The sequence below is a fragment of the Ornithorhynchus anatinus genome, chromosome 2, assembly GCF_004115215.2.
Source record: "Ornithorhynchus anatinus isolate Pmale09 chromosome 2, mOrnAna1.pri.v4, whole genome shotgun sequence".
NCBI classification, from domain to species: Eukaryota; Metazoa; Chordata; class Mammalia; order Monotremata; family Ornithorhynchidae; genus Ornithorhynchus; species Ornithorhynchus anatinus.
This window is the reverse complement of record NC_041729.1, coordinates 160136944-160160373: the sequence shown is the minus strand read 5'-3', so window position 1 is coordinate 160160373 and position 23430 is coordinate 160136944. Positions and strand designations below refer to the sequence as shown.

The 23430-nt window shown below is 49.4% G+C and overlaps 1 protein-coding gene across 1 annotated transcript in view; it reads left to right on the top strand.

Annotated features, from left to right (window-relative positions):
* PPM1H (protein phosphatase, Mg2+/Mn2+ dependent 1H) overlaps window positions 1-23430 on the top strand; it is a 258156-nt gene that overhangs the window by 210085 nt on the left and 24641 nt on the right. The window contains exon 7 of the mRNA XM_029057431.2: window positions 718-836. Within this exon, the coding sequence (XP_028913264.1) occupies window positions 718-836 (119 nt within the window). The remainder of the gene's footprint in view (window positions 1-717; window positions 837-23430) is intronic.

The window sequence follows — 23430 nt, the reverse complement described above, 5'->3', positions numbered from 1 at the left end:
TTTAGTAGAAACCTTAATTATTATTAATCAGGAAAGAAAAAGCAATTGTGTTTCACAGTCTTCTGCTTCTTAGATTGTGAGCCTCCCAGTGCTTAGTTCTGTGATCTGCACACAGTTTTAAGCATGTACTAAATACAGTTACCACTACCCCTTCCTTAAAGAGAAACTAGAATTACATCCAACTGTAATGGGGCCACAGTAGGCTGCTTTTGATCTTGGTATCTGAAGAGGAAATGCTGCCTTTCCCTTAAATGAAATCACTGAGGCGCTTGGGGCCTTAATAATTGTGTTATTGGTTAAGCACTTACTATGTGCCAAACACTGTCCTAAGAACTGGGGTAGATGCAAGATCACCAGGTCCCACATGGGACTCACAATCTAAGGAGGGAGAACAGGTCTTAAATTCACATGTTGCAGATGAGGGAACTGAGGCATAGAGAAGTTAAGTAACTTGCCCAGGGTCACACAGCAGGTAAGTGAGTCTTGTGTTCAGGTATTTCATTGGTGCCCTTCTAGCCCTGAAGAGATAACCAGTTTATTATTAGCACATGGGATCATATCATTCTAGATTGGAAATGGACAGATCTTTCCCTGCTCCCTTCTGTGAAAAATAAAGGACGGCGTGTGGAAGTACGAGGCTATTTGGAATCATAGAGTGATGTGCGGGTGTTTAATACGGCCTCCTAAATGCAATTTTTGTGTGTGTACATTCTGCAGGGCTTTATGCAGCCTCATCTCCTCGGGAATGAGTTCACCCACTTGGAGTTTCCCAGAAGGGTTCAGCGCAAGGAGCTGGGGAAGAGGATTCTCTACAGGGACTTCAATATGACAGGCTGGTAAGAATAGGTCACCTGCCCTGCTTGGTGTGTGTGTATGTGCGTGTGAGTGAGAGTCAGTGTCCCCATCTCCTTTGTCAAAATCCTTGGTTGGATTTTGGAGTAAAAGAAACAGAGCAGCGTACCCGACTGGATAGAACACAGCTCTAGGAGTCAGAAGGATCTGGATTCTAACCTGGCTGTGCCACTCGTCTGCTGGATGACCTTGGGCAAGTCACTTCTTAAAATCTGGGCCTCAGTTATCTCATCTGGAAAATGGGGATTAAGACGGTGAGCCCCACCTGGGATGGGGACTGTGTCCAACCTGATTAACTTGTCTCTACCCCAGCTCTTAGTACAAGGCCTGACACTTAGTAAGTGCTTAACAAATACCATTAAAAAATGTAGCCAGAGCCCAACAGAAATGTGTTTGTGGAGAAAGGAGGAAAGTCACCCTCTTCTGCCTTTTTCTTTTTTGACTCCAAACTTCAATGCCAAGACCTGCCAGAGAAACTGAGGCATCTTACTCCTCCTCTCAGTTCCAGAACTAAACCATGGCCCTGGACTGCCATAAGCCTCTTTTCTTCAGAGTTTAGCTTTGATCAGCTTCCTGGTGCAGAAGGAAATATGGAGAGGGAGAAAATCGATGCCTCTTGTACTAATTCCAAGTATTTCTACACTATAAAGGGCAATTTCTAGGAACAGCCAAAAGTCTGATGATGATCCCAAACTCAGAGCCAAGAGCTACAACCCAGTGAGGCTGCTCTGTGGTCTAGCGAATTAGGAAAGGAGGCTAGATACTGGGGACCCCTCCACCCCATCTCCCCGCTCCCCACCACCTCCATGATACCGACTGCCTAACCTGGGGATTCACCACAGCATGGTTGGAAGGGTAATTGCCACACCTGGCCATGGAAACTTCCATCCGCCTGGTGTTCAACATGCCTCCGTTATCTAGCCGTTCCCGGCTGGTTTCTGTCAGCGGAGGGCAGGGAGTCCAGCAGCCCGCTGCTGGAGAAGGAGCCAGAATCATGGCTCCAATCAGAGCGCATTGAGCTCTGAGAGGCTTTAAAGTCCGAGAGTCTCCTGAATCCTCACGTCTCTGGAAGGTAGGTGAGGTAGCGAATCTCTGAAGTATTGAATAGTTTCAGTCCCTCCTTTGAGTGTTTGTGACACTCAAATGGTTTGTGACAGGACTGATAATGTGCTTTCTAGGGTGGTTTTGTTTTTGTTTTTTAAATGTTATTTGTTACAGAGCAGTGTGGCTCAGTGGAAGGAGCCTGGGCTTGGGAGTCAGAGGTCATGGGTTCAAATTTGTCAGTTGTGTGACTTTGGGCAAGTCACTTGGCTTCTCTGTGCCTCAGTTACCTCATCTGTAAAATGGGGATTAAGACTGTGAGCCCCACGTGGGACATCCTGATCACCTTGTATCCTCCCCAGCGCTTAGAACAGTGCTTTGCACATAGTAAGCGCTTAACAAATGCCATCATTATTATTATTAAGCATCTGCAATCGATGAATCATATTTAGTGTGAAGTGCACTATACTAAGCACTTGGGAGACAAAGTTGGTAGACAGTCCCTGCCCACAAAGAGCATATTATTGGAGAAGCAGCATGACTTAGTGGAAAGAGCATGGGCTTGGAAGTCAGAGATCATGAGTCTTAATCCTGGCTCTGCCACTTGTCTGCCATGTGACCTTGGGCAAGTCACTTAACTTCTCTGTGCCTCAGTTCCCTCATCTGTAAAATGGCGATTAAGACTGGGAGCCCCACGAGAGACAATCTGATTACCTTGTATATACCTCAGCACTTAGAACAGCGCTTAACAAATACCATCATTATTATCATTGTTATGTGCCACTGTACTAAGTGCTGGGGTAGATACCTGGTAATCAGGATAGATGCAGTCGATGACCCACATGGGGCTCACAGCTTTAATCCCCTTTTTTAGATGAGGTAGTGGAGCCAACAGAGAAGCAAAGTAACTGCCCACGGTCACACAGCAGACAAGGGGTGGAGCCGGAATTAGAACCCAGGTCCTTCTGCCTCCAAAGCCCTCTAAGCCCACACTGCTTCTCCATGATGCCTCTGCAGTTTTGAATTCAGGGTGCCAAGGGGCCATGAAGTCTGGATGTTGGGAGTCTAACTATGGCAACTCGTCAGTTCCTTCACCCAACTCTACCGACTGTTGAATTGTCCTCTCCCGAGTGCATAATAGTCCCTTCTGGGCAGGGAATCTGTCTGCTAACTCTGTTATATTGTACTTTCCCAAGTGGTTAGTACAGTGCTCTGCACCTAGCAAGCACTCAGTAAATACCACTGATTGATACAGTGCTCCACACACAATAAAGCACTCAATAAATATGATTAATTGATGCAGTTGTTCTCCCAAGCTGAAAGGCCAGGAAGCTCTCGGTTATGTATTTGACTATGTATGTCTCTTCTCAGATCTGCTTGGGCACCTATCATGGGACTGAGGCCTTTTTTTATTTTTGTTAATGATATTTAAGCACTTACTCTGTTTCGGGCCCTGTACTTGGTGCTGGATAATCAGATTGGACACAGACCATGTCCCACAAGGGACTCAAAGACTTACTCTCCATTTTGCAGATGAGATAACTGAGGCACAGAGAAGTAAAGTAACTTGCCTGAGGTCCCACAGCAGACAGTGGTAGAGTCAGGATTAGAACTAGGGTCTTCTGACTCCCAGGCCCGTGCTGTTTCCACTAGACCATGCTTCTTCTAGTTTATAATTTGATTGATTTGTGAAGAATGAGTAAGAAATTGAGTAAGGAATTGAGTTGATTTTATTGTCTTGTATCTACCCCAGCACTTAGCACAGGGCTTGTCACAAAGTATGTGCTCAAGAAGAACTACTAACCTCATTACTGTTTAAGGGGTAGAAGTGCTTATTTTTAATGACTCCAGAATTGATACTCTTGACCAAAATTCACTAATTCCATCTTTTTTTATAAGAGAGGCTTCCAGTCATTTTTCAGATGAATTTTAAAATCCACTTTTATTTCATTGGAGTAAGCTTATTTTTCTGTAGATTTCTTGAAATATATAATCTCTAAGGGTGTTGTCTGTGTGTTATCTTGGTTTCATTTAAAAAATTGGCTTCCTCTTTAAAATGTTTCTTTGAGTCACATAGAGGCAAACTTACCACCCCCAGGGCAATTATGTATATATCCTATATCTCTGGTCCTTTCCCTAGCTCTAATTAATTATTGTCTTCTTCCCCCTGTAGACCGTAGTCAGTCAAACGTATTTATTGAGCACTTACTACTTACTACAGAGCCCTGTCCTAAGCACTTGGGAGAGTACAATATAAAAATGTAATAGACATCTTCCCTGCCACAACAAGCTTACAATCTAGAAGGTGAGCTTACAGTCTGCTTGTGGAAAGGAATCATATCTACCAACTGTGTTGTACTCTCCCAAGCATTTAGTGCAGTGCTTTGGACCCAGTAAGCTCTCAATTAATGCCATTGATTGATTGATAGAATATGTTTGTCAACTTCACCCTTTATTCACCCCTTCCTCAGCGCCCCCAGCACTTACGTACATAGCCATAATGTATTTACTTATATTACTGGAGAAGCAGCATGGCCTAGTGGAAGGAGCCTGGGCCTGAGAGTCAGAATGACAGTTTGTCCCTCCCCTCCCCCCGACCCTCTGCTGTTCCCCCTTCCCCTCCCCTCAGCACTCTGCTCATTTGTACATATTCATTCATTCATTCAGTAGTATTTAATGAGCACTTACTATGTGCAGAGCACTGTACTAAGCACTTGGAATGTACAATTCGGGCAATCCCTGCCCATTGACGGGCTTACAGTCTAATCAGGGGAGAGACAGACAAAAACGATAGCAATAAATAGAATCAAGGTGATGTACATCTCATGAACAAAATAAATAGGGTAATAAAAATACATACAAATGAGCGGACGAGCACAGTGCTGAGGGCAGGGAAAGGGAGAGAGGGAGGAGCAGAGGGAAAGGGGGGGAAAAGGGGGCTTAGCTGAGGGGAGGTGTAGGGGGACGCAGAGAGGGAGCAGAGGGAAAAGGGGAAGCTCAGTCTGGGAAGGCCTCTTGGAGGAGGTGAGCTCTCAATAGGGCTTTGAAGAGGGGAAGAGAGTTAGTTTGGCGGAGGTGAGGAGGGAGGGCATTCCAGGACCGCGGGAGGACGTGGCCCAGAGGTCGACGGTGGTATAGGCGAGAACGGGGGACAGTGAGGAGGCGGGCGGCAGAGGAGCGGAGCGTGCGGGGTGGGCAGTAGAAAGAAGGGAGGAGAGGTAGGAGGGGGCAAGGTGATGGAGAGCCTTGAAGCCTAGAGTGAGAAGTTTTTGTTTCGTGCGGAGGTTGATAGGCAACCACTGGAGGTTTTTAAGAAGGGGAGTGACATGCCCAGAACGTTTCTGCAGGAAGATGAGCCGGGCCACAGAATGAAGACTAGACCGGAGCGGGGAGAGACAGGAGGAAGGGAGATCAGAGAGAAGGCTGACTCAGTAATCCAGCCGGGAAATTATGAGAGCCTCTACCAGTAAAATAGCCGTTTGGGTGGAGAGGAAAGGGCGGATTTTGGCGATATTATAAAGGTGAGACCGGCAGGTCTTGGTGACGGATTGGATGTGTGGGGTGAATGAGAGAGCCGAGTCAAAGATGACACCGAGGTTGCGGGCTTGAGAGACGGGAAGGATGGTCGTACCATCCACAGTGACAGGGAAGTCAGGAAGAGGACAGGGCTTTGGAGGGAAGATGAGGAGCTCAGTTTTGGACATGTTGAGTTTTAGGTGGCGGGCAGACATCCAGGTAGAGATGTCCTGGAGGCAGGAGGAGATACGAGCCTGCAGAGAGGGGGAGAGGACAGGGCAGAGATGTAGATTTGAGTGTCATCTGCATGAAGATGATAGTTGAAGCCGTGAGAGCGAATGAGTTCACCAAGGGAGTGAGTGTAGATGGAGAACAGAAGAGGGCCGAGAACTGACCCTTGAGGAACTCCTACAGTTAGAGGATGAGAGGGGGAGGAGGAGCCCGCGAAGGAGACCGAGAATGACCGGCCAGAGAGATAAGAGGAGAACCAGGAGAGGACAGAGTCCGTGAAGCCAAGGTGAGAAAAGGTGTGGAGGAGAAGGAGATGGTCGACAGTATCAAAGGCAGCTGAGAGATCAAGGAGGATTAGAATAGAGAAGGAGCCATTGGATTTGGCAAGAAGGAGGTCATGGGTGACCTTAGAGAGAGCAGTCTCGGTAGAGTGGAGGGGACGGAAGCCAGATTGGAGGGGGTCCAGGAGAGAATTGGAGTTAAGGAATTCTAGGCAGCGAGTGTAGACGACTTGTTCTAGGAGCTTGGAAAGGAAGGGTAGTAGGGAGATAGGGCGATAACTGGAAGGGGAAGTGGGGTCGAGAAAGGGTTTTTTTAGGATGGGGGAGACCTGGGCATGTTTGAAAGCAGAGGGGAAGAAGCCATTGGAGAATGAGTGGTTAAAGATAGAAGTTAAGGAGGGGAGGAGGGCAGGGGCGATGGTTTTTATAAGGTGAGCGGGAATGGGGTCTGAAGCGCAGGTGGAGGGGGTGGCACTTGCGAGGAGGGAGGAGATCTCCTCTGAGGATACTACAGGGAAAAAAGGGAAAGCATGGGAGAGGGTTGGGAGGAGGGAGGAGACGGAAGGGGGAGGGGTGACTTCGGGGAGCTCTGACCCGACTGTGTTAATTTTCGTGATGAAGTAGGTGGCCAGATCATTGGGGGTGAGGGATGGGGGAGGGGGAGGAACAGGGGGCCTGAGGAGAGAATTAAAGCTCCGGAACAATTGGCGGGGGTGATGGGCATGGGTGTCAATGAGGGAAGAAAAGTAGTTTTGCCTGGCGGAGGAGGGGGCAGAGTTGAGGCAGGAAAGGATAAAGTTGAAATGGATAAGGTCAGCTTGGTGCTTGGACCTTCGCCAGCAGCGCTCGGCAGCTCGAGCATAAGAGCGTAGGAGGCGGATAGAGGCAGTGACCCAGGGCTGTGGGTTAGTGGAGCGAGAACGGCGGAGGGAAAGGGGGGCGAATGAGTCGAGATGAGTAGAGAGGGTGGAGTTGAGAGCGGAGACCTGATCATCGAGAGTGGGAAGAGAGGACGGGGGGCAAGGTGGGGAGAGATGCTTTTGGAGAGACGGATGGGATCAAGAGAGCGGAGGTCTCTGTGGGGGAGTAGTACAGATTTGCAGGGGGAGAGAGTGTGAGAGAGGAGGCAGGTGAGAAGGTTATGGTCTGAGAGAGGAATTTCAGAGTTGGTCAGGGAGGAGATAGTGCAGCGGTAGGAGATGACGAGATCGAGGGTGTGACCGAGTCGGTGAGTGGGCGCAGTATGGTGGAGCAGGAGATTGGTAGAGTCAAGGAGGGATAGCAGGCGGGCAGCAGAGGAGTCACCGGGTACATCTATGTGGATGTTGAAGTCTCCAAGGATCAGAGTGGGCAGAGAGGAGAGAAGGAAGGTGAGAAAGGGGTCAAGGTGGTTGAAGAAGTCGGTGGTGGGACCAGGAGGGCGGTAGATGACGGCTACAAGTATCTGGAGGGGGTGGTAGAGGCGAATGATATGGGCTTCGAAGGAGGGGAAGGAGAGGAAAGGGGGAGGAGGGATAGTGCGGAAGCGGCATCAAGGTGAGAGGAGGAAGCCGACGCCTCCTCCCTTTCCGGTGAGTCTGGGGGAGTGGGAGAAGGAGAGGCCTCCGCTGGAGAGAGCAGCGGTGGAGACCGTGTCTTCAGGAGTGAGCCAGGTCTCCGTAAGGGCGAGGAGGAGGAGAGAGCAGGAAAGGAAAAGGTCAAGGATGAAAGGTAGTTTACCTGTAATGGAGCGGGGATTCCAGAGGCCACACTTGAAAATAGCTGTGGGTGCAGGGGGAGATAAAGGGGGAGAGCGGCGGGATGGGAGGGTTGGGATGGGAACGAGGTGGCGAGGCCCTGGACGGGGAGAGGGGGATGAGGGGTGGCGGTGGGACAGGAGGACTGGGATGGGGCGTGGATGGGGAAGAGGGAAGGGGGGAGGGTGAGAGGAGGGAGTTTGGTGGGGAGGAGTGTAGGGAGATGGGGAAGAGGGGTGGTGCTGGTAAAGTGGGGTTCTGGGGAGGGGAGGAGGGGAGGAGGCAGAGGAGAGAGCAGGAAAGAGCTGGGAGAGAGAGGGGAAGGAGAGGATTGGGAGGGGCAGATGGGAGGAGGGGGGGTGAAGGACATGGTGAGGCCAGAGAGGTAGGTGGCAGCACTGACAAAAATTAATGATAACATGCGAAAGCAGTAATATAGTAACATGATACAATAAAATATTATTAATAAGCGGGTGATGACCAGGGTCGAGTGTTGACTTGACTAAGGGTCGACCTGATCGAAATCAAAGTCAAAAGGCTAGAGACAGGGAGAGACCTGGGGCTCATGGTCTCTGAGGTGGCGGTGGGAGCCCTGAGGATGTCCGATGTGGGTTTCGGGCGTAGGTGGCGGCTAAGGTAAGGTAACACAGTGAGAACAAGGACAATGTTGCCCGGGGAAGGGGAGGCGGGGGAAATCACCTCATGGGGGATGAGGGAGTGAGGGCATCCCAAAGATGGCCGCTTCCGGGCGAAGTGGGGGGAGGGCGGTTAGGGAGCACAATGTCCCAAGGCCCGGGGTGGGAGGAGCAGGGGAGCACAATGTCCCGAGGCCCGAGCAGAGGAGCACAATGTCCTAAGGCCCGAGCGGGGGAGCCCAATGTCCCAAGGCCCAAGCAGGGGAGCACAATGTCCCGAGGCCCGAGTAGGGGAGCACAGTGTCCCACGACTCTTGCGGGGATGGAGGGGAGGTGGGGGTGGTGCTGGGGAGAATAGAGTTCTGAGGCTCGGGTTTGCAACCAGGACCGGCTACGAGGGTCAGGGAGAGTTGTGGGGAGATCTGGGAGCTATTCGTGGCTGCGGTGGCATGGGGAGCAGATGAGGGGTGGTCCTCAGTGTCGGAGTCCTTGAGCAGGGGTGCAGAAGTCCGGGTTGGAGAGTTGACTGTAAGCCCAGGGGCAGGTCATCGAGGACTGATAGCATGGCTCCAAGGAAGCAGAGATCCCGAGTCGACTTAGCGGCGATGACTGGAGGAGAAAGGTTCAGCCGGGAATAGGGACCAGCGGTCCAAGGCGCAGCTCCAAAGGAGAGGCAGTCGCGGCGCAGATGAGTCGGCGATTGGCAGCCAAAGAGCTAGCTAGGAATAAGGGACGGACAGAACAAGGTTCGGCTCCAAGGGAGAGGAGATCCCAAGCCCTCGTGGCAGCGGATCCAGCCAGGAAGAAGGGGATGGGCGGTCCAAGGCGCAGCTCCCAAGGAGAGGCGGTCCCAGCATCGATGTGTCGGCGATCGGCAGCCAAAGAGCTAACCGGGCATAAGGGACTTGCAGTCCAAGGCTCCGCTCCAAGGGAGAGGAGATCCCGAGTCCATGTGGTGGCGGATTCAGCCGGGAAGAAAGGGACCGGTGGTCCAAGGCTCAGCTCCAAGGGAGCGGAGATCCCTAGCCCTCTTGGGGGCGGATCCAGCCGGAAAGAAGGGGACGGGTGGTCCAAGGTGCGGCTCCCAAGGAGAGGTGGTCCCAGTGTCGATGAGTCGGCGATCAGCAGCCAAAGAGCTGGCCGGGAATAAGGGACAGGCGGTCCAAGGCTCCGCTCCAAGGGAAAGGAGATCCCGAGTCCATGTGGTGGCAGATTCAGCCGGGAAGAAGGTGACGGGTGGTCCAAGGCTCAACTCCCAAGGAGAGGCGGTCCCAGCGTCGATGAGTAGGCGATCAGCAGCCAAAGAGCTAGCCGGGAATAAGGGACGGGCGGTCCAAGGCTCCGCTCCAAGGGAGAGGAGATCCTGAGTCCATGTGGCGGCGGATTCAGCCGGGAATAAGGGGACCTGCGTCTACAGGGGGAGAGGCAGATATTAAACTAAATTGTCGATAGAGGAAATGGTAGCGTATAAGTACACAAGTGCTGTGGGGCTGACCTTGGTGTTTATGGGGAGCACAGCCAACTGTATAGTTGAGACAGAGAGAAGAGGGAGGGGAAATATATTATTTATTACCCTATTTATTTTGTTAATGAGGTGTATATCTCCTTGATTCTATTTATCTTGATGATATCTTGTTTTGTTCTGTTTTGCTTTGCTGTCTGTCTCCCCTGTTTAGACTGTGAGCCAGTCACTGGACAGGGATTGTCTCTATCTGTTGCCCAATTGTATATTCCAATCGCATAGTACAGTGCTTTGCATATAGTAAGCGCTCAATAAATACTATTAAATGAATGAACTTCACAGTTAATTCCCGGAACTGATTGGTAGGGCAGTCAAAGAGATTGGCTAATCTTTCACCATTTGATTCTTAAAATGGGACTGTGCGAAAGTGAGAAGGAATAAAAGCCATGTAGTTAGGGTGTGAGAAACTTGTAAAGTTGCAAAGAACATATGACCAACTTTCCTCCTCCAGAATTCATGTTTGTACTCCCCACTCTCCATCTCCCTCTGTGAATTTGACGTCCTGCCTCTGGCCTGGAACTTTTTCCTCATATCTAACAAATGATCATACTCGTCGCCTTCAAGGCCTTATTAAAAACACATCTCCTCCAAGAGTTAATAATAATTATTATATTTGTAAAGTGCTTACTGTGTGCTAAGCAGTGTTCTGAGCACTAGGGTAGATACAAGGTAATCAGGTTGGACCCAATCCCTGTCTCACATGAGGCTCACACTCTTAATCCCCAATTTACAGATGAACTGAGCCATAGAAGAGTTAACTGAGTTGCCCAAGCTCACAAAGCAGACAAGTGGTGGAGCTGGGATTAGAATCCCTGACCTCTGACTCCCAAGCCCGTTTTCTTGCCATAGGCCAAGCTGCTTCCCTGACTAAGTCCACATTTTCCTCTTCTCTCACTCTCTTCTGCACTGTCCTTGGACTTGAATTTGCACCCTTTAGTCACCCCTCCCTCAGCCTCCCAGCACTTAGGTATGTAGCCATAATGTATTTATATTATTGGAGAAGCAGCATGGTCTAGTGGAAGGAGCCTGGGCTTGAGAGTCAGAAGACCTGGGTTCTAATTCCAGCTCCACCACTTGTCTCTTATGTGACCTTGGGCAACTCACTTCACTTCTCTGTGCTTCAGTTACCTCATCTGTGAAATGGGAGTTAAATCCTATACCCTCCTACCTAGACTGTGAGCCTCATGTGGGACGGGGACATAGTCCAACCTGATTATCCTGTATCTTCCCTAGAATTTAGAACTGTGCTTGACAGATAGTAAGCACTTAACAAATACTATTATTATTATTAATGTCTGTCTCCCCATCTAGACTGTAAACTCATTGTGGGCAGGGAATGTGCCTACCAACTCTGTTATCTTGTAATAATTATTACAGTGATATTTGTTAAGCACTTCCTGTGTGCCAGGTACTGTTCTAAGTGCTGGGCACTGTTCTACTCTCCCAAGGTTGTAGTACAGTGTTCTGCATACAGTAAATGATCAAAGAATAAGATTGATTAGAGTGTAAAACAATAGAGTTGGTAGATAGGATCCCTGCCCACAAGCCTACTATCTAGAGGGACATACAGACATTAAAGTAAATTACAGGTAGGGGAAATGGGAGAGTGTAACAAGTATATAAATGCTTTGGGGTGACTAACAGGTGCTTAAGGGGTGCAGATGATAACAATATTCGTGGTATTTGTTAAGCATTTACTATGTGCCAGGCACTATATTAAGTGCTGGGGTGGATACAAGCAAATCAGGTTGGATGTAGTCCATTTCCCACATTGGGCTCACCGTATCAATCCCCATTTTATAGATGAGGTAACTGAGGCACAGTGAAGTGACTTGCCTAAGGTCACACAGCAGACAAGTGGCAGAGCCGGGGTTAGAACCCATGACCTTCTGATTCCCAGGCCCCTGCTGTAGCCTATACACCAGGCTGCTTCTCAAGATCCAAGGACAGAGGCAATGGCAAATCCGAGAAATGAGGGCTTAGGTAAGACTTCTTGGAGATGAGATTTTAGCATTTTGAAGTTGGGGAGATTGAACTGGAAAGGGAGAAAGTTCTAAACCCTAGGGTAGATGTGGGTAAGTGGTCGGAGCAAGATAGTTGATTGGGGTACATGGGGTTGATTGGCATGAGAGGAGCGGAGTGTACGGCTGGGTGGTAGTAGGAGATGAGTAAGGTAAGGTAGGAGGGGGCAAGGTGATTGAGTGCCTTAAGGCCGATGATCAAGAGGTGTTTAAGGTGGAGGTGGATGGGCAACTACTGGAGGTTTTTGAAGAGCGGGGTGATGTGGACTGAATGCTTTTTCCAGAAAAATGATGTGGGCAGCAGAGTGATGCATGGACTGTCGTCCCCGCCCCTCCCAACCCCCAACCAGCTGCCCCATCGCTGGCTCGGAATCGCCTCCAGGGCAGAGATCAGGTCTGCTCATGTATGGCACCCTCCCTGACTCCACACCATCTAAGCGCGCAACACAAGTCATTGATTGATCGTTCGCTCATTGGCAAGTCATTGTCATTGGGAAGAGAAGCAGCGCGGCTTAGTGGCAAAAGCCCAGGCCTGGGAGTCAGAGGAGGTGGGTTCTAATCCCGGGTTCACCATGCATCTGCTGGGTGACCTTGGACAAGCCGTTTCACTTCTTTGTGCCTCAGTTACCTCATCTATAAAATGGGGTTCACAGCCCCACATGTGACAACCTGATTACTTGTATCTACCCCAGCGCTTAGAGCAGTGCTTGGCACATAATAAGCACTTAACAAATACCATAATTATTATTATTTAGCCTGAGACATCCTACTCACTTCATCCCCCAGAACTTTGGACAGTCACATTCTCCCGCCGCCCCCCATTCTTCAGTCTTAGCTCCTGTACGGGTCGCTTTGGGGAAGGTATTCATTCATTCATTCAGTAGTATTTATTGAGCGCTTACTATGTGCAGAGCACTGTACTAAGCACTTGGAATGTACAAATCAGTAACAGATAGAGACAGTCCCTGCCCTTTGACAGGCTTACAGTCTAATCGGGGGAGACAGACAAGAACAATGGCAATAAATAGAATCATGGGGAAGAACATCTCATTAAAACAGTAGCAAATAAATAGAATCAAGGTGACGTACAACTCATTAACAAAATAAATAGGGTAATGAAGATATATGCAGTTGAGTGGACGAGTACAGTGCTGAGGGGATGGGATGGGAGGTGGGGGGAAGAGGATTTAGCTGCAGGAGAGGGGGAGGAGCAGAGGGAAAGGGGGGAGAAGAGGAAGAGGGTTTAGCTGCAGAGAAGTGGAGGGGGGGCGTAGAGGGAGCAGAGGGAAAGGGGGAGCTCAGTCTGGGAAGGCCTCTTAGAGGAGGTGAGCTCTAAGTAGGGTTTTGAAGAGGGGAAGAGAATTAGTTTGGCGGAGGTGAGGAGGGAGGGCGTTCCAGGACCGCAGGAGGACATGGCCCGGGGGTCGATGGCGGGATAGGCGAGAACGGGGGACAGTGAGGAGGTGGGCGGCTGAGCGTGCGGGGTGGGCAATAGAAAGAGAGAAGGGAGAAGAGGTAGGAGGGGACAAGGTAATGGAGAGCCTTGAAGCCTAGAGTGAGAAGTTTTTGTTTTGTGCGGAGGTCAATAGGCAACCACTGGAGGTTTTTAAGAAGGGGAGTGACATGCCCAGAGCATTTCTGCAGGAAGATGAGCCAGGCAGCAGAGTGAAGAATAGACTGGAGTGGGGAGAGAGAGGAGGGAGGGAGATCAGAGAGCAGGCTGACACAGTAATCTAGCCTGGATATTACGAGAGCTGTAGCAGTAAGATAGCCATTTGGGTGGAGAGGAAAGAGCGGATCTTGGCGATATTATAAAGGTGAGACTGGCAGGTTTCGGTGACGGATCGGATGTGTGGGGTAAACGAGAGAGCCAAGTCAAAGATGACACTGAGGTTGTGGGCCTGAGAGACGGGAAGGATGGTCGTACCATCCACAGTGATAGGGAAATCTGGGAGAGGACAGGGCTTGGGAGGGAAGATGAGCTCAGTTTTGGTCATGTTAAGTTTTAGGTAATAATAATAATAATGTTGGTATTTGTTAAGCGCTTACTATGTGCCGAGCACTGTTCTAAGCGCTGGGGTAGACACAAGGGAATCAGGTTGTCCCACGTGGGGCTCGCAGTCTTAATCCCCATTTTACAGATGAGGGAACTGAGGCACAGAGAACTTAAGTGACTTGCCCACAGTCACACAGCTGACAAGTGGCAGAGCTGGGATTCGAACTCATGAGCCCTGACTCCAAAGCCCGTGCTCTTTCCACTGTGCCACGCTGCTTCTGACGGGCAGGTGGCGGGCAGACATCCAGGTAGAGACGTCCCGGAGGTGGGAGGAGATACGAGCCCGAAGGGAGGGGGAGAGGACGGGCTGGAGATGTAGAGCTGTGTGTCATCTGCATAGAGGTGATAGTTGAAGCCGTGAGAGCGGATGAGTTCACCGAGGGAGTGTGTGTAGATGGAGAACAGAAGAGGGCCGAGAACTGACCCTTGAGGAACCCCAACAGTTAGAGGATGGGGGGGGGAGGAGGAGCCTGCGATGGAGACTGAGAATGACCAGCCAGAGAGATAAGAGGAGAACCGGGAGAGGACAGAGTCCATGAAGCCAAGGTGAGATAAGGTGTAGAGGAGAAGGGGATGGTCGACAGTGTCAAAGGCAGCTGAGAGGTCAAGAAGGATTAGAATAGAGTAGGAGCCATTGGATTTGGCAAGAAGGAAGTCATGGGTGACCTTAGAGAGAGCAGTCTCGGTATAGTGGAGGGGATGGAAGAAGGTAGAAGGTGAGGGGCTGTTTGAGGGGTTTTTGGGTTTTTTTTTCCTTGCCCCTTTGCCTCTCTCATTATTTTCCTCCCGTTGTCCTCCACTTCTCCCTTCCACTGCTTTCACTTCCCCTGGGTGAAGATCAGTCCCCAGGACCCCTTCGCCAGGAAACCCCGGCCTCCACGCTGGCCTGCTCAAAGTCATTTCAGGTTAAGTCATGGTCAGATGGCAAATATAGCTCTCAGAGAGTCAGGAAGGAGGTTTTTATTTTGTTTTTTCCATCGGTGAGTTTCCTGAAAACCAACATCCGGGAGCGAATGCATGTGGGTGGCTTTTGAGAGGGCTGATTTCCTTGCATGCTTCTCCCGAGGGAGCATCTGAAGATTTCCCGAGTCAGTTGGATGAAGCATTTGGCTCCCACCTCTCCTGGACGAGAATGAGAGGAAAGGAGGGGTTGAGAAGAAGAAGATCAGGGTAGTAGTCCTGTGCTGAAGGGAGACTGCCATCAATCAGTGCATCTGCAAAATGGGAATGAAGACTGAGAGCCCCATGTGGGATAGGGACTTTGTCCTGCCTGACTAGCTTGTATCTACCCCAGAGCTTGGTATAGTGCCTGGCACTTAGTAAGTGCTTAACAAATACCATTTTTAAAAGTATTTATTGAGCACTTAGTATGTGCAGAGCACTGTACTAAGCACTTGGGAGAGTACATTATAACAGAATTGGTAGAAGCGTTCCCTGCCCACAAGGAACTTACAGTCTAGAGGGTAAATAGGCACCAGCAGTTGGATGATGATAATAATGTAAGTGGTTTTGGTTAGGCGCTTACCAATAATAATAATAATTATGGTATTTTTTTAAGCGCTTTCTATGCCAGGCACTTTACTAAGTGCTGGGGTGGATACAAGCATATCAGGTTGGACACAGGTCCTGACCCACATGGGATTTACCATCTCAATGCCTATTTTGCAGATGAGGTAATTGAGGGACAGAGAAGTTAAGTGACTTGCCCAAGGTCACACAGCAGACAAATGGCAGAGGCAGGATTAGAAGGATGGCCTTCTGACTCCCAGGCCCTTGATTTAACGCTCTTCTAAGTAGTGGGGTAGATACAAGATAATCGGATCCTACATGGAGCTCACAACCTGAGTAGGAGGGAGAACAGGGATTGAATCCCCATTATGCAGATGAGGGAATTGAGGCCCAGAGAAGTGAAACAACTTGCCCAAAATCACATAGCAGACAAATGACGGAGCCAGGATTAGAACCCAGGTCCTCTGACTTCCAGGCCCATGCTCTTTCTCCTAGGCCACGCTACTTCTCTGTGTTTCCAAACTCTCGGGCTTTCCTGAAGCCTCATCAGTGAATTGCTTGGCCCAACTTATTTAGATTACAGAAAGGATATTGTCTCCAGGACTGTCCTAAGGAAATCTGCGTCTTCAGCTACCCCTTGCTTCCCCCTCCCGTGACAGGTTCTACACTAGCTTGGTCTGCAGAGTTTCCGGTGACTGCAGCAGCCTTGGCAAACTGCCCACGGCCCAGCAAGGCAGTTACTGTTCCAGAGATTTGTGTTGTTCCAACCCCCACTGAAAGCCCAGAAAGGCCCAAGTAATAGTAATAATAATAATAATAATTGTGGAATTTGTTAAGCGCTTACTTGGTCCCAAGCAACATAATAATAATAATAATTGGGTCATTTGTTAAGTTCTTACTGTGTGCCAAGCACTGTTCTGAGCTCTGGAGTGGACACGATCATATTGGGTTGGAAACAGTCCCTGGCCCCATGGGGCTCACGGTCTTCATCCTCATTTTACAGATGAGATAACTGAGGCACAGAGAAGTGAAGTGACTTGCCCAAAGTAACACAACAGACAAGTGGCAGAACTGAGATAATCCCTGAGATAGATGCAAAATAATCAGGTCCCACATGGGGCTCACAGTCTAAATAGGAGAAAGAACAGGGATTGAATTCCCATTTTGCTGGTGAGGCACACAGAAGTGAAGTGACTTCCCCAGGGTCAAACAGCAGATAGGTGGCAGAGCTGGAATTAGAATTCAAGTCCTCCGAGTCCCCGTCCCGTGCTCTTTCCACTAGACCGCACGTCTATGTTCCTGCTTTTCTGCATCTCACCCCGGTCCTCACCTCCCTCCCCGGCCCCAGGCTTTCCCTGCCTGGTGCTGGATGTACAGCCGTTGTTCATTCATTCATTCAATAGTATTTATTGAGCGCTTACTATGTGCAGAGCACTGTACTAAGCGCTTGGAATGTACAAATCAGTAACAGAGACAGTCCCTGCCCTTTGACGGGCTTACAGTCTAATCGGGGGAGACAGACAGACAAAAACAATAGCAATAAATAGAATCAAGGGGATGAACATCTCATTAAAATAGCAAATAAATACAATCAAGGTAATGTACATCTCATTAACAGAATAAATAGGGATGTTGTTGTTGTTGTTGTTGTTCTCATGTTGTTCTCATGTGGGGGTCTCAATTCAAACCCCACATCCCCTCTGCTCCCTTTGGTTGTGGAGACTTTCTGTCACTAGCACTCTATCCCAAAATAATAATAATAATAATGTGCCAAGCACTGTATTAAGCTTTGGGGTGGATTTGAGCAAAATGGGATTTGAGCATAGAGCCTGGGCCTAGAAGTCAGACGGTCATGGGTTCTAATCCTGGCCCCACCACTTTTCTGCTGTGTGACCTTGGGCAAGTCACTTCACTTCTCTGGACCTCAGGTACCTCATCTGTAAAATGGGGATTGAGATTGTGAGCCCCACATGGGACAGGGACTGTGTCCAACCCAATTTACTTGTATCCACCCCAGTGCTTACTACAGTAGAAGTGCTGTACACACAGTAAGTACTTAAGAAATACCATTAAAAAAAGTCCCACATCTTAATGCCCATTTAAGGATGAGATAATTGGGACAAAATAAGTGCTCAGTAAATACAACTCATTGATTGAGGCACAAAGAAGTGAAGTGTCTTGCCCAAGCAGACAAGAGGCACAGCAGACAAGAAGCAGAGCTGGGATTAGAACCCAGGTCCTCCTGACTCCCGTGCCCTAACCAGTAGGCCACAGTGAAGCCCTTTCTTCTACTGAACAAGCCCCCAAGCCGTCTCAAGCTGTACTTGACTGGCCGGCTGGCCGGCATCTGTGTTCCTGAGTTGGAAGGTGGGTTTCCCACAACTAGGGTAGTGGCCCCGGGCCCCCAGACCCATGTTCACCAGAAGGGTTCCACCCATTCCCGGCGGGGGTCTGTTCAGGGCTGCTAGTCCACCCAGTGCCTGGTGGGGAGGGGTCTCGGAGCTCAAAGGGCATGGCTTGTCTGCACTGTGGTTCGAGGTCAGGTTCTCCAAAGCTGCTATAGCGCCAGAGCTGAACCAGGAGAGGGCTGGATGAGGGAGAAAGTTAGCGTGACGGGCAAGTTCCGTGTGGACAGGGAAGAGCGTCTGCCAGCTCTTCTGTAGTGTCCTTTCCCAAGTGTTTACTACAGTGCTCTGTATATTGTAAGTACTCCGTAAATACCATTAACTGATTAAGAGAGTTTCTAGATGGTTTTGATTCCATTTGGGAAGTGGGGCATCCAAACAAGCCCCTGTCATTTAGTGGGTGGCCTATTCAGACAACTCTATGGAATAATTCTGCTTGGGATAAGGAAATTGCAAATTGGGATAAGGGATTGTAGCTGGAATCTGAGTGCAACCAGGCTCACTCCCGTCCTTCTCACGTCTCTGTCCTGGTGAGAGTCAGTCAGTCAATCGTATTTATTGAACGCTTACTCCGCCGCTTGCCTGCTGGGTGACCTGGGGCAAGTTACTTGACTTCCTCTGTGCCTCAGTTACCTCATCTGTAAAATGGGAATTAAGACTGTCAGTCCCTGTCCTACATTTTACAGAGGCACAGAGAAGTTAAGGAGGTTCTCAAGGTCACACAGCAGACACGAGGCTGAGCCAGGATTAGAATCCAGGTCCTTCTGATGCCAAGGCCCATGCTCTCCGCACTAAGCCTCGCTGCTTCTACTAAACTATGCTGTATTTGGCACCATAGTAAACACTTAAGTCCCAGAATTACTATAGTCCCCGCGGCCAAGAGAGGATCCGAAAGCTCCAGAGGAGGTGACGGGACAGTGAAGGGCACGGGCTATCTGTCCCCAGGCTGCCCAACGTCCGGGCACGAAGATGGACACAAAGCCAGGGAGTCAGAGTGGCAGAGGGAGAAAGTGGTTTCCTTCCTCCTGCCATGTCCACTTCACAGGCCCGGGGAGGTGCAGTGGGATTCGAGGTGTCTGGCAGGCAGGAATTTGCAAGCAGAGAGGCGGCAAGCCCAGGGCCGGCTATGGAAGGTCAGTGCCATCAAGTCGGCCCCGCCCTGGATGGGGTCAATCCTGCTTGCCTCTCCCCCACTCCCAACTCCCAGCCCGGGAGGCCGCAAGGCCTGCTCCTCTGCTCTCTGTCCGATGTCCCCATGTGGGACGGCGGAGGGTTTCAGAGAAGCAGCAAGGCTTAGGGTGAGTCACTTAGTTTCTCTGGGCCTCAGTTCCCTCATCTGCAAGACTGTAGCCCATGTGGGACTGGGACTGTGTCTAACCTGATTTGCTTGTATCCACCCCAGCGCTCATTACAGTGCCTGGCACAGAGGAAGTGCTTAACAAGTACCACAGTTATTACTATTATTATTATTAGGAGGTGATGAAAAAGCCACTTGGCCCGCAGCCCGTCTGGCTAAGTCCAAGATGACGCTTTCACTCCCACCGGGTGTCCAGGACTCTGGCCACGGGCCCGGAGCGCCTCGGGGGCCCTACTCGGACAAATAACCAGAAAGCTCCCCTTAACCAGTCCCCAATCAGATGCGGCCTCTAGCTAATCCTTCCTTGCTCTTTTGGGTGTCCTTAGACTCCACGTTGGAGCAGGCTGAAGAGCAGATTAAGAAATTCTGCAGAAAGCTTCATGAAGCTGACTCCAGGGCTGCGCCTGCGTTTCGTATTAATTGATTTATTGAATCAAGCCCAGAAGCCCCGTTACAGAAAGTCGGGCTCTATCCTCTAGAGGGGACCACCTAATAAAACAGCCCCAACTGACAGTCCTCATTAGCTTTTCCACCCATCCCAAGGCAGTATTTAAAGTGGCAGCCTCCCTCTTTTAGACTGGGATTTATCTGCCGGCCATGCCGCCCCGTCTAATTAGCTTAGTGTTATTAGTCATTCAGATAAGCTGCCTTCCCTAACAGCGTGACTCCAAGAGTGATGGAGAGTAATTGGGAAATTAGAGCCCTGAGCCTTTACCTCCCGGATGCCACCTCTAACCCGAAGTCGGGGAACGGTACCCTCAAAGTCTCCTTTGTTAGTATTTCCGATCGGGGAGGCGGGGCGGGCCTCGTGCACCCCTGCAGCGGCGGGGATGCCGGTGGGATTGTTGTGCCTGCGACTTCAGCCGCGGACTTTCTGGAATCGCCAGGGAGAGATCAAATTTGAATTTTGTAATTACTTCACAAGAAAGCAGTCTTCCCCCGGTCATGCCTGGTATTAATTTCCTTCCAGTAACTTGCATTTCCATAATTTAATGGTCACGGGCTGCCTGGACAGCAGTAAGTCTTTTGAGGGAAAAAAAAGTGGGCCGGAATGGCTTTTCAGGCAGAGGGAAAACTGGTCCAGAGAGACCCCTCTCCCCCACAAATGGAGCAGGATGTGGGGGCTTGGAGAGGCTGAATGGAGGGGGATTGGAGAAGGCAGAAGAGGTAGGCATTTTAGGTCAATCGATGGATTGAGGGACGAGCCTGGGCGACCTTGGAGAGCTGTTAGGAGTAATTGTGGGTTTGTTACCACTTTCTACAATGATAATAATTATTATGGAACTTGTTAAGCACTTAGTATGTCCCAGTCCGTTCTTGGGTAGGGATTGTCTCCATCTGTTTCTGAATTGAACTTTCCAAGCGCCTAATACGGTGCTCTGCACACAGCACTCAGTAAATACTATTGAATGAATGAATGAAGCATTGTTCTAAGGGCTGGGGATGATACAAGTTAATCAGGTTGGACACAGTCCCTGATCCACATGGGGCTTACGCTTGATCCCCATTTTCCAGATGGGGTAACGGAGGCTCAGAGAAGTTGTGACTTTTCCAAGGTCACAGAGCAGACATCCAAGATAATGAAAGCCATCCCAGTCACCGGCCCCTTCGGGGCTCCCAGTCTATTCTTTCATTCAGTCCTATTTATTGAGCACTTTCTATGTGCAGAGCACTGTACTGAGCCCGTGGGAAAATACAACAGAACAATAAACGGACACACTCCCTGCCCACAGTGATTTTATAATCTAGACAGGGAGATGAGACATTAATATAAATAGAGGCAGAGCAGCCTCTTGGCCGAATGCCCCTCAGTTTGGTGACATACCCAGCCCTGGGCCCATGATGGCGGCTGGCAGCAAGCGGGTGTGCCTCTCTTGGAGCCCCATTGGTGAGAACGATAATAATCGTGGTATTCGTTAGTATACTTACTCTGTGCCAAGCACTGTTCTAAGCACTGGGGTAGTTACACGCTCATCAGGTTGGACACAGTCCCTGTCCCACATGGGGCTCACTGTCTTAATCCTCATTTTACAGACGAGGTAACTGAGGCACAGAGAAGTTATGTGACTTGTCCAGGGTCACACAGCAGATAAGTGGCTGAGCCTGGATTAGAACCCTGGTCCTTATGAAAATGATAGGATTTACTTTGATTCTCAGTGGTTATTGAAGCATACCAATCAGTAATACTAATGATAATTAGTATTATTATTATGTTATTTAAGTGCTTACTGTATTCCAGGCTCTGTACTAAGTGTCGGGGGGAAGGAGGGTATAAGCAAATTGGATTGGATGCAGTCCCTGTCCCACTTGGGGCTCACAGTCTTAATCCCCATTTTACAGATGAGGGAACTGAGACACAGAGAAATGAAGTGACTTGCCCAAGGTCACACAACAGACAAGTGGTAGAGCTGGGATTAGAACCATGACCTTCTGACTACCAGGCCTGTGCTCTATCCACTAGGCCATGCTGCTTCTCTAGAGTAGAATTTGAGTGTCTACTACATGTAAAGCACTGTTTTAAACGGTTGGGAGAGTCCAATAGGCACGATCCCTGTCCTCAAGGAGCTTACAGTCTAAAGGGAGAGAGATACTAAAGTCATTTACAGACGGGAAGATGGAGAAAAAAGGGGTGTGTGCATGAATTGGTGCTGAATAACAATAATAATAATAATAATTGTGGTATTTGTTAAACACCTGTGCCAAGGACTGTGCTAAGTGCTGGGGTGGATACAAGAAGCAGCATGGTTTAGCGGAAAGAGCACGGGCTTGGGAGTCAGAGATCATGGCTTCAAATGCCGACTTTGCTGCTTGTCAGCTGTGTGACTTTGAGCAAGTCACTTAACCTCTCTGTGCCTCAGTTACCTCATCTGGAAAATGGGGATTAAGACTGTGAGCCCCACATGGGACAACCTGATTACCTTGTATCTACTGTAGTGCTTAGAACAGTGCTTGGCACATAGTAAGCGCTTAACAAATACCATATTTTTTATTATTGTTATTATTATTATTATACAAGCAAATTGGGTTGAATACAGTCCCTGTCCCATGTGGTGCTCATAGTCTCAATCCCCATTTTACAGATGAGGGCACTGAGGCCCAGAGAAGTGAAGTGACTTGTCCAAGGTCACACAGCAAAGAAGTGGAAGACCTGGGATTAGAACCCATGACTTTCTGACTCCCAGGCCTGTGCTCTATCCACTACGCCACGAATATCATTCCCCCTGAAATAATAGGATATGTTCGATATGGTCACAGGGGTCACGAGATAGAAGGCAAACAGATCATACCTATCATCCAATCAATGCTGTACCTGTCACCGCTTTGTGAATCATGCCTGGAATATAGTAAGTGCTTAACATAGCTCAGTGGCAAGAGCACGGGCTTGGGAGTCAGAGGTCATGGGTTCGAATCCCGGCTATGCCACTTATCAGCTGTGTAACTGTGGGCAAGTCACTTAACTTCTCTGTGTCTCATCTGTAAAATGGGGATTAAAACTGTGAGCCCCACGTGGGACAACCTGATCACCCTGTGTCTATCCCAGTGCTTAGAACAGTGCTCTGCACATAGCGCTTAACAAATATCAACACTATTATTATTATTACCTTAGCACTTAGAACAGTGCTTGGCACGTAGTGCTTAACAAATATCAACGTTATTATTACTATTACTGGACGGGTGAAATGCTGGAGGCAGGGAGCCCAGCTGGGAGGCTGAGATGATAGTCTAGCCATGAGGATGATATAATCAGAACTTGTCCACCAGTGGTAACTGTTTGGGTGAACAAGAAGGGGCTGGATCCAGGAGATGTTATGCAGAAAGAACCAGCAGGAACTGAAGAGTAGATTGAACATGAGTCCAGGATGACTATTATATTATACTAAATTGAATTGTACTACCTAAATGCTTAGTGCAGTCATCAGCGCCCAATAAGCACTTAGGAAACATGATTGAATGATTGATTGACGCCAAACATATGGAATTTAGGATGCCAGGAGCTCGTGCAGGCCAAAAGTGCCAGCAGACGGAAGAGGACTTGGGGCGAGTTCATGGACGAGCAATCCAGAATGGGCTTTTGAAGATGTAGACAAGGGAAGTTGGGTTGGCCAATGGAGAGTCCGGCAACAAACGTCAGGGTTGATGTCTGGGGCAGGACCTGCACACGGCTCCTTCAGACTTGCTGCCAGGGATAGAATCCAGGCCCAGATGGGCACTGGCTCACCACATAGGAGTGGGCATTGCTTATGTCAATCAATCGATCATATCTGTTG